Source organism: Lathamus discolor, chromosome 3 (assembly GCF_037157495.1).
Source record: "Lathamus discolor isolate bLatDis1 chromosome 3, bLatDis1.hap1, whole genome shotgun sequence".
Taxonomy (NCBI): Eukaryota; Metazoa; Chordata; class Aves; order Psittaciformes; family Psittacidae; genus Lathamus; species Lathamus discolor.
This window is the reverse complement of record NC_088886.1, coordinates 122,039,316-122,056,727: the sequence shown is the minus strand read 5'-3', so window position 1 is coordinate 122,056,727 and position 17,412 is coordinate 122,039,316. Positions and strand designations below refer to the sequence as shown.

At 40.2% G+C, this 17,412-nt stretch overlaps 1 protein-coding gene across 12 annotated transcripts in view; it reads left to right on the top strand.

Moving 5' to 3' along the window:
• Positions 1 to 17,412, top strand: part of KALRN (kalirin RhoGEF kinase) — a 521,871-nt gene that overhangs the window by 475,410 nt on the left and 29,049 nt on the right. For 9 of the 12 annotated variants that reach the window (XM_065671394.1, XM_065671393.1, XM_065671396.1 and 6 more), the window contains 9 exons: positions 1,362 to 1,431; positions 1,995 to 2,081; positions 2,851 to 2,943; positions 3,997 to 4,047; positions 4,377 to 4,454; positions 5,353 to 5,538; positions 8,871 to 9,042; positions 13,250 to 13,488; positions 14,346 to 15,596. In XM_065671394.1, coding sequence (XP_065527466.1) covers positions 1,362 to 1,431; positions 1,995 to 2,081; positions 2,851 to 2,943; positions 3,997 to 4,047; positions 4,377 to 4,454; positions 5,353 to 5,538; positions 8,871 to 9,042; positions 13,250 to 13,488; positions 14,346 to 14,597 — 1,228 coding nt within the window. In that variant the 3' untranslated portion in view covers positions 14,598 to 15,596. The other 3 variants (XM_065671413.1, XM_065671397.1, XM_065671399.1) reach the window with 3 other exon arrangements.

The window sequence follows — 17,412 nt, the reverse complement described above, 5'->3', positions numbered from 1 at the left end:
CCTGTAACTTTAAGAACAGCAATGTTGCTTATGGACAATATGGTTATCATTTCAACTCTGACACTCAGTACTCCACAGCTCCAGCTAACTAGAGTTTGAGTATGCATGTGAAGACTTGAGCAATGGACACCAGGCTGGATCTTCAGCTCTGGACATTTCCCTTATGCAGGAAACACAGTATCCTTCCCATCATGTGTCTGTTTGTCTCATGGCTTAGGCCTCTCCTTACGTTCTGACAAATGCCCTGTGGGCACAAAACAAAAAATGTTAGAAAAAGCTTCACCATGTATCAGATTGATACTACCAACAGAGTGATTTCACCAGTGCCACTCATTGTTTAAGTGTGATGATAGGAGTTTTCTGTAACACATAAGGAGTGATTCCCTATTTTTAGTTCTGCGTATCTGGGTCAGAAAGTCTGCTTAAATGCAGATGAATTTAACATTTATGGAGGATTGAGTTATGGAAGCAGCTGTATCTGATGGTAGCAGTAGGGATGTTTAGCTGGCACAGCTGTCCAATATACATCTTTTTTGGGGGTTCTAGAATTTCTTGGGACTAGACCATTGAAGGCTTGTCGTCTCACCAAATCTGGCTACTGTAGCAAATCCATGGAGGCATTTGTGACAGAAATCCTTCAGTGAAAAAGGAGGATAATCATGGAAAGGGAGGTTGTCAAGATTTGCCTACCAGTTAGAAAAACCTACCGGTATCTCTAAAGTTCAGTTTAGCTGCTTTTACCTCACTTTCAGGCATCGCAGTATATTCTTGGTAAGGAATGACATTCAAGCTAGAATGAATTACATCCCCAAAGGGCAGGTCAAGATAGAGATGGTATTTATGAATTACTGTTATGAATTACAGTATGTTACTGTTAGTAATATACTGAAAAACATTGGAAACCAGAACATACCAAAACTCTACCAGCAAAAACATGCTGATTTGTTTATTCAAGAAGAAACTTCTGCATCTCTTTCACGTTGACTAGTACTCCAAATATGCTCATGCAACTGAGAACTCCTGGTAAAGCTTCAGTTGAGTTTTCACAAACATTTTGGAAAAGTTTTACTTTGGGAGTTGTCAGTAAATGGAAGCAACTAGATAGTAATTGGCACTTCTTGAAAATTGAAACTACTGTAACAGTAAAGAAGAGCAGATAGCTTTGCAAGGCAAGACCTCCACATTTCACAGCTCTCATCTAATGTTTTAGAAATCTCACCACCAAGGGCTGAAGCCAAGCTTATCTTCTCCTTTATTATTGAATGTTCTAGCTAAAATTGCACTGATATATCTGAAGGACAACTAGCTTGCTGCTGGGATGACCTAAAGAAATATCCTTAAATGCTGATATTTTTTTTCAGCTTTTTCCTGGCTGAACTAGAAAAATGTCTTCAAGAACCTGACCGTTTAGCACAGCTTTTTATTAAGCATGTAAGTTTTATTTTGTTACCTATCACTAGTATATTTGTCACCTAGAGTGTGATGACTTATTTCCAAAAACATCTGTTTGTGTCGACTTGATACTTTTACATGTCTAAACTTAAGTATCCCTATAGTTACGCATCTTTAGTGAGCAGCTGGACTGAACTAAAAGCGTTAACCATTGCCTTCTTGCAGACTTCTTATTTGGGGGAAAAATTGATGTGGCCACGGACATCTGCCAAAATATAATTATGGCAGGTACTTGCCAAATGCTATGATTGACATGTTCATGTGATATTAGCTAGAGCAAAACTCTGTAGGAAATTTCAGACCTGCCAGTGTGGGGATGGCATCTCTAACTGGCTACCCCTGGAAACCTCGCCTTGCCTAAGGTGCAGAAGTAATGGAACCAGTTACAATTTACCTTTCCTACTTCAGCAAACTAAATCTTTGATTAAACAAAAAATAATGAAGATCAAGCAGAAGATAATAGCAACTTTCTGCCAGCTTTTAATAGCAGAACAGACGGTAGCCAATATCTCACCAGGCTGCTGTGCCTCTTGCTTTCATAGGAGCGGCGATTACACATGTATGTGGTATATTGCCAAAACAAGCCACGATCTGAATATATAGTAGCTGAGTATGAGGCATACTTTGAGGTAAGCATGGCTTATTATACATTACTGCTACTTACAGCTGGGAGTCCTAGTCAAGTAGACTGTGGGGTTTGTTGAAGCTGTAGAAGATTTCGATACTGCATGTGCTGCTAAAGTCTCTGCTATGGAGAAAAAATGTTGTTGTTTAATCTATTTCAAATTTTCATATTGTTAATTAATAATAAATATTTAATCCTGTACTAACTGTCTGTGGCCCTCAGAGTGCCACAACTGCCTTGATATCTCTTCAAAATAAAACAAGACTTTTTAATCTGTAGTCTATAAACAGGGAGGAAGTAAAAGTTGTTGGAGCTGGATGGTGCCTCTCATAAATTCCCAATAACCTTGTCTGTTTCAAGAAATCTTTGGACTAGGCACATTTAGATATTAATGTGAAAGAAGTTAGTTTAACAAGGGAAAGATGTTTTGTTTCACCCAAGGGCATGAGGCTGGCTCTGCAGGGCTTGTCTGTGAGCTAATCCCCGCTGCAGTGGAAAAAGTAGTCTCCAGACCTTGCAGTCCTGCTCAGTCAGCTCAAAGTGGGAAGGGACTTTGTGCTTTCCAATGCCTTCCAGCTTGGTCATGACTTTTGCCCAGTCCTTGCCTAAATAGGATATGCCAGATTTTTAAATCCTCTAAAATTCCCTCTTGCAAACAAAAGATTAAGAACAGACCAACTTGCTGTGGAAATAAGCCTCTGCTAAGATACTTTATCATATTCTCTGTCTCACTCTGTGATTGTTTGCATTTGTTTTTAATCCTTAATTTTTAGGAGGTTCAACAGGAAATAAGCCAACGGCTAACCATCAGTGACTTTCTCATCAAACCCATTCAAAGAATAACTAAATATCAGCTTCTTCTCAAGGTGAGTGGAAAGATACAGTTTAGACTAAACTGTAGTCTGCATTTTGAATTCAATCCTGTTATTTTCTATTAGCCTTAGTTTTGATGAGGAGTAACTTAATCAAATTAAGAGAGAAAAGGAGTCTGCTTAAACATGGGTGTACAATGACACAGTCCCAGGGAAAATATCCAGGGAGCAGGAGGGCCACATCCGTGGGAGCGGTTTGCAATTTAGGATGATAAGAACATTATTTTTTTTCTATCGGATTTTCTTTTCTAGAAGAGTGAACTTCAGATAGGGATTTTTTTACTGTAAAGTTTCAGAGCAAACTAGGGTTTTTTTTAATTGCAGTAAAGATGTGTTAATAAAGCCTGTCTTTGGTGCTGAATAGTATGCTTCTAATAAATGCTATAGCCTCCATTTCTAAATAGCTCTCTTCAAATTAGCATAAGAAACTTATTTCCAGAATTTTCTGCTGTCTGAAAACCTGAGGTGCTCACTGCAGTTTTTTCCCAAGGAGTGCGACCACTCTGGCCTCTGCTGACTTATCCACAGTGCCAATTATTCAGCATTTCTGAAAATTCGTCCCTAAGGGTCTCAAGCTAATATTTAAAATTAAGTGTCTGAACCCTACCCTGTAACCTCCAGCAGTACCAGGGTGCTGAGCTGGTTTCTTCTCCTTTTTGAGCTAGTCTCAAGCAAGATACCATCAGCCCACAGTTTGGTAATTGCACACTAGCAAAGAGGCAGCAGCATGTTCCCTGAAATGCCAAAAGGAAAAGAAAAATCTTCAAGTGTGTGTGTGGTCTTGTGGCTATAGACAGGGACCAAGTAAGCATTCCCAAGGGCTAATCCCAGCTTTGTCTTTTTATTATGATGTTTTCAGTAACCATCCACACCCCTTTTCTATATCTACAAAAGTGGTTGTAACGTTCAGCAACCTCTGAAGATGAATTTATTAATATTAGCAGTTCCTTCTCAGAAAATCTCGTGCTGAATGTGCTTTTCCTTTTTCAACATCTTTTGTTTTCTCTTTCTGAAGTGCCTTAATGCAAACCTTTCTGCTTTCTCCAGGACTTCCTGAGGTACAGTGAAAAAGCTGGTCTGGAGTGCTCCGATATAGAGGTACATTTTCGTGTCCTGGACAATACGGCTATGTTACCTAATGGCACTTTATATGCAAGAAAGAAAACTCCAGTATTTGACAATAGCTGAAGATCCTGCTGGTTTTCTAAACGTGGTATTTCTCTTAGCTTGTCAGAAGTAAAAGATGAAGGTGCAGTCCTGCACTGTAGGTGCACCATCCTCTTTTAGACACTACTATACATCTTCAGTGCATGACGGCCTTGCCATAAATAACTGCTGTCACACTGTTGAAATTCGTTATTTGACACTTTGCTTTTAGAAACCCTCTGATCCTCTTGTAATAACGCAACATCCTTTTTCCTTAACAGAAAGCAGTTGAATTAATGTGCCTTGTACCGAAACGTTGCAATGATATGATGAACCTGGGCCGCCTCCAAGGCTTTGAGGTATGAATTTGCATTCTGCTTATAATAACAACTAGGGAAGAAAAAGTATTTTATCTTGCTATGATTGTCTCTACAATCTGACCAACACCAGGCTGTTTATCTAGTGCTTGTTCTTGTCCAGTGCTGAGCTGCATCCTTTGGTGAGGTTTTGAAGGTGGGGGTGATATACCTGTCACTCTAAACTTGTGACAATATATCTATTGTTTATTCAAAATGTGAGGTCTGTAACAGCTTCAGCAAGCTTGAATTATACTTGTATCTATTGCCAGAGAAAAATAAGTGGTGACCCAAACTGCACTGACTATTAGTAAGGTAACCTAGCATTAACATGTTAACAGCTCCCTCTGAGTTTGGCAACATCCAGGAGGGGACTTGTGAGTTATAATCCCACGGGTTACAGCTTGTGGTTTGTAACTAAGCCAGAATAGACTTTGGCAGTCTTTGTGAGATGTCTTATCTCCAAAATAAAGTCAAGTTTGTCTTACCATCTTATGCATTGTAGCATTCCTGCAAACAGGTAGGTCCTGTTTCTCTGTACGTTAGGTGTTGTGTCATTGACTACTGGCTTAGGGAGTGATGGAGAGCTCATGACTAGAGGGAATCCAAGACACTACAATAACAAACTACATAATGGGAATGGTGTTTGAAATGAAGTATACAAAACAGTCTACTTGAGATCTCTTGCTTTTGGTTTTATATGCACAATCAATAGCAATGAGAACAAAGAAAACCCATTATTTTCAAGATTTACAAGATTGCTGCTTTCATAACTTGCAGGAAATATGTCTCACATATATTCAGTATTGTCCAGAAAACTTGGACTGCATGCAACATAGATTGTCTTGCAGGATCATGGTGGGTCAGGGTTTGTAATGTTGGTGCCATGTCTTCTTCTCAGGGCAAGCTGACAGCTCAAGGAAAGCTGTTGCAGCAGGACACCTTCTACGTGACAGAGCAGGATTCTGGAGTTCAGTCTCGACCAAAGGAGCGTAGGGTGTTTCTCTTCGAGCAAATAGTTATCTTCAGTGAACTTCTTAGAAAAGGATCTTTAACGCCAGGCTACATGTTCAAGAAAAGCATAAAGGTAAGATAGATGTAGGAAGGGAGAGGCATGTTCTGTTTGGTGGTCATGTAAGTCTGCCACTTTTCTATGCTGAGATTGGTCCATCCTGTCATAGGTGGACAACAATTTGCAGAAAACGTTTGCATTTACATTTCAGTGGATCAGAAGCTGTTTAAGACCATCTTCAAATAAAACACTGGGTGTCTAAATTTACTGCATGATTTTTCCAAGGAACAGTCAGGGCAGGTCTTCTGTCATTCGTAGCTCTGAGTTCGCAAATATTACTACAAAAGCCTGTAGTAGTCAAAGGAAGTATACAGTTGTTGATTTAAGCATAGTCGTAAAAGGTAGAAGGTGTAGCATCCAAAACAGTCATCTTAGGCCAAATTGTAAGTAAATACTAAGCCTCTATGAGACATTACAGGAAATACTCTCCCATATTGGGGGAGGGCTCTTAGTACAGATGTGAATGTTGCAAGAAGACAGAACTATTTCAAAACCAAACAAAGCCTAGTTCTAAAAATGCAGCTGTGAGGAATCATAAAACCAGCTAAACTATAAAGAAAGTTTTAAGAAATTAATTTTGGTTTTAAATAATCTTTCCACATTATGGGGCTGGGACTAAAAGTAAAAACTGAAAGTACCCAGGGAAAATACTTGTTTATTTAAGGGGTTTTATTCTTGTTTGACAAATGCAAAGTTAACCTCTGAAATGGTAAGTGAAGGTAAGTGAATGCTGCACTTCTGGTAGAACAGCCTTTGCTGTGCCTGCAGAAAGAGCAAAGCCACTGTTTCATTTGAATGTCTTGATTGTTCAAAGCTGAGAAAGCAGTCTGAGACTGATTTTAACCACCAGATTGGTTAAAAAAAGATGTGGGAGAACGCATTGTGTTTGCTCTAAATTTTAAATGGTACATTAATATGAAAGCAAAAAGAACATTATCAGGTGAAATAATGCATATTAACCATATATAACTAAACAAATCTATGATAAACAGCGTATTTACTGAAATGAGGACATCTTGGTTGACAGAAATGGCAGCATTTACTGAAAAGCCTATATCCATTTGCAAGTCAGTGTATTTCAGAGTTTCCAACCAAATAATAAGCTATAAAGGAAAAACCTAAAGTGTACAAATAAAAAATCATCTTGATTTAGATGATCAGCTTTGATTTTATCTTACTGCTGATTTAAATCATTATTAAAGTTGGAGATGGAAATAATATTAATCATTTTTTCTTCAGTTTATTGTATGTATAACAATGAGGCTTTTATCTGCAGGAAACAATCCCTGAATTGTATATTGTAGATAAAGAGAGAAAAATAAATCTCTCCTAATGTCAATAAAATGAGCTTGCCTCAAGGGTATGAGTTGCTTTTCTACTTAAACAGCCTATGAAAGTAATGTTGTTCTCACTGCCTGAGCTTAAAATTTTTGTCTGATAGTTTTCCAGCTCCTCTTTTCTTCCATTTGGCAAACAGCTTGTTCTCCTGTTGAGTGCCTGCGGCAAGTGTGGGATCCCCCATGGCTCCATGTGCATCTGCCCCATTGCAGGGTGGAGTCTGTGTGCTGGCACCCCGCCTCCCAGCCCCTGCTTCAGCTTCTGGCTGCTTTTGCATTTCTCCCATGCTTTCCCGCAGAGATGAGCTGTGGCCTGCAGTGGAGCAGGACCACTCCCTACAGCAGAACCATTCCCCTCCTCTCTGTGCCCTGGGCATCTTCATCTTGCAGTGGAGCCTCAACCTCAGCTGGGTGATTCTTTGCCAAGAAGCACTTTGTCCAAAGGTGTCACATAAACAAGCTGCCTCATCACCTGTCTTTCATAATCCTGCCCTAGAAATAGTCATCCAGAAATTGCATCTGGTCTGAGTTCATGGGACAGAATTTGAGGAGGTTTCTTATACTGTCAGCTAGGACCAAGTTTCTTTGACCTTGGTTCAAGTGCTGACAAGATCCTGCTGGGCAGGTTGAATGCCTCTTTATGGTTGCTTCAGTACTGACTAGCCATCTCTGGCTAGCTGGGATACCATCTGCAGTCATGGTCGTCCAGTTCTCTTGGAGACACTTCCTGAGAGAAGGAGGCTGTTTCCCTGCTGGTCGTGTCCTCCGACACAGCAGAAGGACCTAGCCAGCACGAGATATTCCATTTCTTTCCTTTGTGTCACAAATCAGCATTCAGAAATTGCACATCCCTTCTTGGATGCTTCTCACTTGGATACCTTTCAGACTCTGTAAACACCTAAGTGGGCAGCCTTGGCAAATGCACCTCCCTGAGACACAAGTGAGTTAAGGACTGTGACCTACAAGTCGTCTTTTTCCTGGAGTCATCCCAGGATTGACTTGCTTGCTTTGGCTATCAATCAAAGGAGCAAAAGCTCAGAACAAGAGGAAGGGCATGTCCAGGCTCGCTGTCTGTCCCTTTCCTTGACCTCATGTCAGAGGAGTTCCTGCATGTCCCTCTGACTTCACAGAGACCCTCAGGAGAGAAGGAAGAGGTTCCTTCCATGTTGCAGTTTGAATCCAGGGCAGTGTTCAGATGTGGAGTGAGTCTCTCCATACCTTGACAGATATTTAGAGCAACTGAAGATAGACTTCTAGAGGGATGTTATTGCCTTAGTCTTTGGAGCTGTCTACTTTTGATATGAAGTCTTTTTTTGAAAGGCTGTGGCAACCTATTCTTGTTTACTATCATAGATATAAGTAGCTTAGGAAAAGTTAAAGTTAGGGGTGCACTTAAATAGAGGGCTCCCAAGGGCAGGACATGAGCTGAAATTGCCATCCATGAGATTTCCAGAAAGAGTATCTGTGACTGCAGTCAAGTGAAGTGATTGTGCACAGATGACTGTAACCTGCTAGAAAGAAGAAGGTCTTTTCAAGCATCAGGGGAGAATTGCTGGGTTTGGTTTTTTTCTTGGCATATCCCTGTGCACATCCCATTTCATTTTTAAAATACTCTGATGACTGAGACTTTCTTTCCCATGGAGGACAAGAAATGTAAACACTTATTTAAATTGGAGGAATGTTAAACTTCTATTAACATCTTAATACGAACATTTTAACTGTATTTATGGGTTACAGTATATTTCTAGCACATCAGTCAGGTCTGTTACCTTAAAACAGAAGTTGTAATTTAAGACGAGGCAGGTTCATGTCTAGTACCTCTGTCATATTAAGCATCATATTTAAGATCTATCTGCCTAAATCTAAATGAGTCAAATTCTGATGATGATGATCTGACAGTCTGTTATTGGACTCAGTTATTTTTAGGAACTTTTCACAACAATTTTATTCTGATTCTTAAGTGATGTTAACTCATGCTCCATGTAACATGCTTACCTTGGCTTGTTTCAGATGAACTACCTTATCATTGAAGAAAACGTGGACAATGATCCCTGCAAGTTTGCTCTAATGAGCCGGGAAACATCAGACAGAGTCATTTTACAGGCAGCTAATCCAGAAATTCAGCAAGCTTGGGTACAGGACATCAACCAGGTTCTGGACACACAAAGAGATTTCCTAAATGGTATGTACATTTTGCTGGTTTTCCTGATTTTGCTCTGTTTCCTGAACATATTTGGGGTATGGAATCTTTGTGTCTTTGTTGGCTCCATGCAAAAAAAATTCAGCAATTTTTCATAAAGGAGAAAACTAGAGCCCAGTGTGCCTGTCACTGAGCACTGAGTCAAGTGGTATCCACAATATACATGGGAAAGCATCATAATTTACAGCTGGTCTTTGGAAAGAGACTGCCTCAGTGCCGCTGTGCAGAGGTCCTTCATGCCAGGTTTTCCTGGTGAGAAGGTGAATCATGGGAGGAAGGCTGGGCAAGCCTAACCTGAACTGCTGTGTAGTCCTGGAGCCCACCCTGAGAAGCTGCTGGACCTCATCTTGCGTTAAAGACCACAGGTCACTCTGGCTTGGTTTCTTCAGCAGCATCTCATGGACTGTTTTTGTCCAGCCTCTTTGCTGCCTGCTTAAAAAGATTGTGGTTCCCTGTGCAGTTGCTGCTCATGTTAACAGTCAGGTTCATGTTCAGGTCTCAAGTTCCTCCATCAGTGATGTGCCTTTGGAAGTACTTTTGAAGTACTTTTATGCAGGATTCTTCAAAAATGCTGGGGTTTGCAGGGCTGTATCACCTGGTGCTTTCCATTCTACAGGGAGATTTTAAATCTAATCCCTTCCCAAGGCCATATCAAAGGCAGGTTGCCATTGTATCTACACAGTGCCTGCCACTTAGAGCAGGGTTTATCCCCAAGAACAGATAAACAGGCACACATGATTTACAGAAGTGTGTATTTTGAAAATGCAAAGGACTCAAATTCAGGTAACAATTTTACTTTGTTCTTGCTCATGACTGGATGAGGGAAAGAGGAGGAACCAAAACTAGAGAAAAAAATCTAAAAATAGTATCTCTTTAGTTTAAGTGGGAATAATTACTTTGGATGGTTCCAAAGTTGGTTTGCACTATTCATTTCAAGGCAGCCTTTTTTTACAGACCTTATATTAGAAAAGAGTCCTATATTTAAAAGCTAAATACATATTCAATAAAGAAGCTTTTTCTTTTTCTTCATCAGAATGTTTTGGCTTGGCACAATCTGGTAGCTTTTTTGAGTTTTGACTTTTGGTGTTCGGTTTTGTGGATTTTTCTGTTGCAAAGTCTGAAGATGCGCTTTCAGTTCGCATCAAAACAAAGGTTCCCTTTTCTTCACCATGGAGGTTTTTTAAATTTTAATTCAGCTCAGTTTTACTTTTCAGAAGTTAACTGGGAAAGGGTTGCATGCAAAAGCTGTTTGTGACAGCTAAAAAAAAACTGTGGCTGAGCTGAGAAGGAAAACAGCGTTTCACCCATGATTCCAAGGCTTGATATTGGGGTTTCGTGACTTGCAATAGAAAGGTCCTCATACAACCACTTGTAAAATGATTCCTTAAATACTTTGGTGAAATGAGCAGTCTCAAATTCTCCAGTTTGACCATTTGGTACCAAAACTTGCTGGTTCTGTGTCAGTGAGCTTGGCTTTAAGTGAAGGATTATTGGGAAAAAAATAAGTTCCACTAATGGTTAGCTACAGAAATTTTTTTAGATGCTTTGAGAACTCCACACACAGCATTGCAGGGGTTTTCTGTCCCTTCCACATCTTTCTTACTCATTGTTTATATCCTACCAGAAATTGCTGCCCTGTGAACCCCTTTTTCTACTGAAGCATCTTCATAACCCCCATTTAGCCTATCTTCTGTGAGGCCAGCAAAGAATTTGATGGGTTAGGAACATAATCATCAGTGTCTCTAAAGCTAGAAGTAAAAATATATTTATATTAAAACAAAGGCTTAAGGATTCACTTTTAAACCTATAAATAAGACCCAAGAAAGTGATATTGCGTCCAGTAGAGCCTTTCCAGTCCAGAACAATTTAAGTGGTTTTTAGGATGTAATCTTATTGAGGCTGACTAATCTTTAAATACATTCTTTAGCTTTGCATTTCATTAAAGCAGATGTTTTCTGCCTTTAAAATCATATTAAATCCACACTGAGCCCATGCTGCATAAACTTAGTAACAAAATATTCCCTGTGAGTTCTTGCCCAAGCTGTCTCTGATTTCCTCTCTTCAACAGGGAAGCCATATAGAGTATGGCACCACGTACAGAGCATAGTATTTGCATCCACAGTTCATGAATGTAAAACCTTGTGCAGTTCCACTGTAATATTCAAACTTTTCATATTTTTCCTTGGACAAGCTAAAGCTGCTGAGCTTGAGAAACAAACTGTGCTCCAAATGATTGGCTGTAGGGACTGTTCTTTCGTTTTGCTCTAAGAAGCAAGCTCTAAAGAGAATACGTTGCTGATGGTTGTATTTCATAAGGAAAATGCCATTGAACTGTACCTTTTTAAAAATCATGTTTTGTGGGGGCTTCTGAGAGAGAAAGAGAGCACTCAAGTATGTGGACACTGATTTTTGCTAGAGGCTTGTAAGAATACTAACAGATGTTGAACAGGAGGCTGGAAGCCAGGCCTCGCTGTGATAGTTTATGGTGGAATTAGAAGTTAAAATGAACACTTGACTAAATACCCTTTAAAAGCACTGAGTAGGATAGATTGTTTGAAGATAGATTAATAAGTATTCATTAAGATCTTACTGCTAAAGATCTTGCAGCCTAATCTACTGTATATACTAGAAGATTGTCACCATCATTGTCAAAATCATTGTCAGAGTTCTCCCCAACCTTCCTTTTTCTCTGTGCCTGATCTGCAGCAGGACCAAACCATTCTCAGCTGCAGCTGAGGTGGCTGAGTTACAGTGGTAGCCACTGTGGCAGAAATACAAAGCACTTTTGTGTCAAGAGTCACTGGGTAGATTTTGGAGCCAAGTAATCTTCTGGATTGCTACAGGTCTATGTTTGTGTCCTTTCGAAGAGAATGGTAATATGGCACCCTCCTTGATTTACTCTTTTTTCTAGTCTGCGTTCTTTAGTATTGAATGATTCCTTGTTGGAGTAGTCCTGCCTTTCCCTGGAAGGGGAATGCTAGAGAGTATGCTGTGTGGTATTGAGCCTTTCTGTTTTTCTTTCCTTTTTGTCTTGTTGTGAAAGACATTCCTTCTGTTGCGGTTCCCTGGTTAGGCTGATGCTGTGACATTACGTCCTCTGTCTGCCTCTCGCTAGACTAGTCTCTCTGCATTCCAGTAGGCTCAGTCTGATGCACGTACACAGTATTAACTGACTATATATATCATCCGTGAAAGCCACGTAACATACAAAAAACCAAACCCATAGGTCTGGGGATGGTAGTCTGGACCTAGCAAATCTGCCCATTTTCCCATTCACTGTGAGTCCCAGCCCTGATCCCTTCACCTTTAAACATAAAAAGTTTTTCTTTCCTTACCATCTGCATTTTTATCCTTCTCCCAGCATAAGCTCTTTGCATGACTATGAAAAGTACACTCTCACAAGCAGACTTTTTTTCTAAAGGCTTATGAAGTTGTTTAGTGTTGCTTGTGGGTGTTTTCTGGAGAGGCCTGTACTGCTAAGATTAATGTCTTTATACCAGCTATACTTTCTCACTTACTGGTCATTTCCAGCAGTTTCTTTGAACCAAGGTAGTTAATATAGAAAGTACATAGAGAGCCAAGTTGCAGTGCCTTATGTCTGAAGAGTACTTAGTAGTTACACTCTCTTGGGAATATGCAGCTAGAACTTAACAGTCCTGACCTGTGTTTTCTGATGATAGCAAAATTCACTGTAAATGAGCTGTGCATCTTTTATCCAGGCTTTCATTTGTTTTGATTATAGGATGTGAGTTATTTATTATTTCAAAGAAAATTAATGCAATTATGCTCCATCCCTGGTAACGTTCAAGGCCAGGCTGTGCAGAGCTTTAGGTGACATAGTCTAGTGTAAGGCGTCCATACCCATGGCAGGGGGGTTGGAATCAGATAATTTTAAGGTCTTTTCCAACCCTAACTATTTTATGATTCTGTGTATGCTCTAATGGCAAATATTTTAGCCTACTGTGTTGGTTAGAGAAGTTGTTCATTGCAGTAGCACGGAGTACTGTGTTCAGGTCACACACAGTACAGTGTAACATGCTTGCATCCTGTCTAGCCATGAACACACCAAATGCTTCCATGGGTAGCATCTCCTGTTACTGTTTGGTTTGCAGTTCATGTGTCTGTTCTGCAGCCCTTTGCATTCCAATGTCATTGAAAGCATACAGCTAATTCTTGTCTTCTTTTGCAGCGCTACAGTCTCCCATAGAGTACCAGCGCAAAGAAAGCAGCTCAGCAGTGCTGAGGCCCCAGACCGGTAGGGTCCCTCAGCCCAACAGCAGACCCTATTCTTCTGTTCCAGTAGGGTCAGAGAAGCCTTTGAAGGCTACAAGCCGTAACCCATCTCTTCCACCCCTGAAGATATCTACCTCCAACGGCAGCACAGGGTATGAACACTCACAGCCCGGAGACAGCTATGAACAGAGCAAGGTACTGAGCTCATCTGATAAAACATGATCTTATAGCCCATTTCTTATATCATAGACCATCTGTAAAGTTAGCTTTAATTATCAGCTAACCAGGTCAACAGGAATCAACATACTGAAGCAATGGTGTAAAATGTGATTTGGAATTAAACAGACTGCAAAAGCTCTGGCATTCAGATGGGTGGTACTTCAGCTGGGAAATGGAGACAGAGCCACTGTGTTTGCAGACTTGGTGAACTCAATAGCCATTTGCAGTACTCGCAGCAGCAACATTCAGACTTCTCTAATATCCATGAACCACCCATTCCTGAAGAGGTCTACTCTGGTGGTGTAGAAGAGGTTAGACCTTTTCCCACCTAACAGTTAGTAGGGTGCCAGTTGAAGGTTATAATTTGAATGCCTGTGCACTGCACACAAACTGCCAGTCAGTAGCCATCAGCAGTGTGTGGACCCTGCTGCTGCTTGCGGTTGACCAAAGCCACGTTCCTACATGACCTATATTTAAGATCATGAGATGTGTGATTATTCATTCGGCTTCTAACATTGAGCCTTCGTTTGTCTTTCCCCCCATTTGTCTCAGCACAGATGATTCATCTGTAACACCATACAAATGAGAACACGGCTGGGGCATCGTCACTCGCAGCTGTGCAGTCTAATGTGAAATAGGAGTCTGCTTTGTATCAGATTACTGCCGCCTTTCAGATCCTTAAAATCCTTTTCTACCAATGTGAACTGTGAAGTGTTTTGTATTTTTAACCCTGGTACAGTTAGGCTGGAAATGAAGTAGAGGGATTGCTGCTGGAAGAGTCAGGTTCCTCAGCACCACCTGCTCACCAGTTTCTGTTGTGTCCATTTCCACAGACTGATTTGGGAGGGTGCAATGGGACCTCTTCCATGGTGGTGATTAAAGATTACTATGCACTGAAAGAGGATGAGATCTGTGTGAATCAAGGAGAGGTGGTTCAGATCCTTGCTATCAACCAGCAGAACATGTTCCTGGTGTACCAGCCTGCAAATGACCACTCTCCAGCTGCTGAAGGATGGATCCCCGGCAATATCTTGGCTCCCCTCACTAAATCCACTACAGATAATAGCGACGGAAGCATCAAGTAAGTGCTTGTTGGCTTCGCTGGGAGCACTATGTGGATTTTTGAGGAAAGAGAAATAATAAATCAAAATAAACAAACCCAAATGGTAGGGAATTCCTGCTGATTTTTATCAACAGTGCCATTGGAACAAGCTGAGTGGTCAATCCGCAGCATCGGGCAGCCATGGTGGATAGCTCGGGTTTTGCTTATTTTCATTTTGTGGGGTTTTGTTTATGCTTTGGAGAGAAATAAAACCATAGATGGTTAAAGATGTGTTTTACATTACAACATTTTGCACCAACATGGACCTGCTTGGACTGGACTTATATTTATGTTGTATTAAGTTACTAATCTATATATTGGTTATAACAGCATCTAGCAAAAAAAAAAAGAAACACAAAAAAACCCCAGGCCCCGTGCTGGACTGAGGTTCGCTTCTCAAGGAGGAGAGATTTTGTTGTCTATGGCAATTTCCTTGTACAGCTTGTATCTTTTTTTTTATTATTATTATTTTGGTTTGGTTTGGTTTGGGTTTTTTTTTTCTGTTCGCAGTAACTTTTGTAATATATTTTTTGTTTGCAAGCCCCCCCAAACAAGTACATTCCTGTATAAAATATTTTGCACTATTTAAAAAAAAAAAAAGAAAAAAAAAGAAAAGAAACAAAGTCAAATTGATGAAGTCAGGTTGTGCAATATAATGGATAGTCGCAATGTTCATCATTGTACCTGTAATGTAACTAATTTTAAATGTACTATTTTAAATATGTAAAATAAATTTTCACCATGAGCATGTTTTAATGAGGTAAAAGAACTAGTTTGACCCTTTTTTGGTTTTGGTTTGGTTTTATTATTTCTTTTTTTTTGGTTGTTGTTGTTGTTTGTAACATTTTGTTGTTTATTTAACAAATGTGTGGATATCTATTTTTCTTTTCTGATTTTTAGAAATTTGTCAGTCTGAAATGACTAATGCAAGAAAGTGGTTTTTTGGTATTAAACACAGAAGGTACAACCCTCTTTTCAGTAATACCTGTTGATTTCTTTTAACATCTAAAATGACTAGATGGTAATGCATGATGTATGCTACAAATTTTGTTACCTTACACGAGTACCATGAGGTGCAGAATTGAACACAAGGAAAGATTTTCTGACAGATTCACTAAAAGCAATAACTTGATCTCTGCTGCAGTTTCAGATAAGAGAAATTATGATTTTACCAGTCATTCAGTAATGAATGCCACAGTGAATTGCATGTTAAGGCAAAGGAATTGCTTAGCACGACTCTTGCACACCCGCCACGGCCATTCCCAGGTTCCTCTCTAACCACAATATGCAGCTATGCGCCCTTAGGTTCCCCCATGGCAGCAGGCTCCTGGTGAAGACGCTGATTTCATGGCAGCTGTACAGTCAAATTCTGTGTCAAATTATGTAGTTGGATGAATTGTGGCCAGGAAGGCATAACAAAATTGAAAGACACATGCATTGCCCTTCCCTCTTTCTTCCTGCAGTGAGATTTAAAGTCTTAAATCATGTTTTCAGACTCGAACAGCTAGAACAATTCTGAAACCAAAAAGATGCTTGAATAATAGAAGTCTGATGGGTACAAGTAACCTGGAGCTGGTGTTACTCTCAGCCCTGTCTAGTCTGCCAGCTCATATTCACTAATTAGTATGAGTAATAAAACTGTTTCTTCTGTTGACAAATACTGTACACAAAGTATGTGGTCAATTCAGTAGTGCTGGCACAATGTATTATTCACCAATAGGTCAGGGAGGCCACCAGCCACATCTTTGAGTCTTACCATATCTTAAAGGAAAACGTTAACAGTCCTGCACTGTTGGATAACTTCCGCTGCTCTGCACATCTAATTTGGACCTCCTTCAGTAACACCCAAATATCACAGAGCAGTCCCTGTCTGGCTGAGATGTGCAGGGTGCTCCGGTGCTCCTTGTGCCTCGAACATGACTTCCCATGCCAGCTCTTTGAGTGGAGACACTAATCCTGGTTGCAGAAGCAGTCTGTATGACCCAGTTCAGTCTTGTGTCAATGGCAGCCAGTTCTATTAGTTTACTTTTTTGGTTTGGTTTGGGTTTTTTGTTTAATTTGAGCTACTGTACAGCTCCCACCAGGTGCTGAAGTATAACCAAAAACCTCTTAGGAATCAGATGCAGTGTTCACGGGGGAGAGTCGGCTGTGTGGGGCATCCTTTGAGTCCTACTTTGCTAACATACTGCGTTTTATTGGCATCGCAGGTGATCGTTGGATTACATGCAACTTGCAATGTAAAATGTATCAAGGTACTGTAGACATGACGTGCCAAACATTGGGCTTGAACATGCAAATCAAATTTGCATGACTTAAAGGTGGGCAGATGCTTTGAACCTGGATCATTGCACTGCTGTTTTGAGAGCTTTCTGCTTTGGACAACATACCCTTTCCCAAATCTCTCCCAACCTGTCCACTATTTAAACCAAATGAAATCCATATTGAGAAGTTTTGTTTTTTTCTTGATTTTTTTATGTCTGCTTGATACGCAATTTCTGTTGTCAACACAGCATTGCTCTTACAAAGGGCGACATGGTCTATTACTGTTTTTTCCAAGAGTAAGGTCGTGAGAGCAGCAATGAGGGCAGAAAAATGTACTGGAATTCATGCCTGCTGTGATGCTATCCAAAACCCATGAACTGACTGATGTCTTCTCTAACTGAATTGGCAAAATCAAATGGGAAGTTACTGGTCTTGAGAGGCACAGCACAGTTTGTCGTTCTAGGAAATTACTTATCTCTTGGAAATTTAATCATGTAGCTCCTATTTGTTGAGTTATTCATGTTCTGAGCAACATA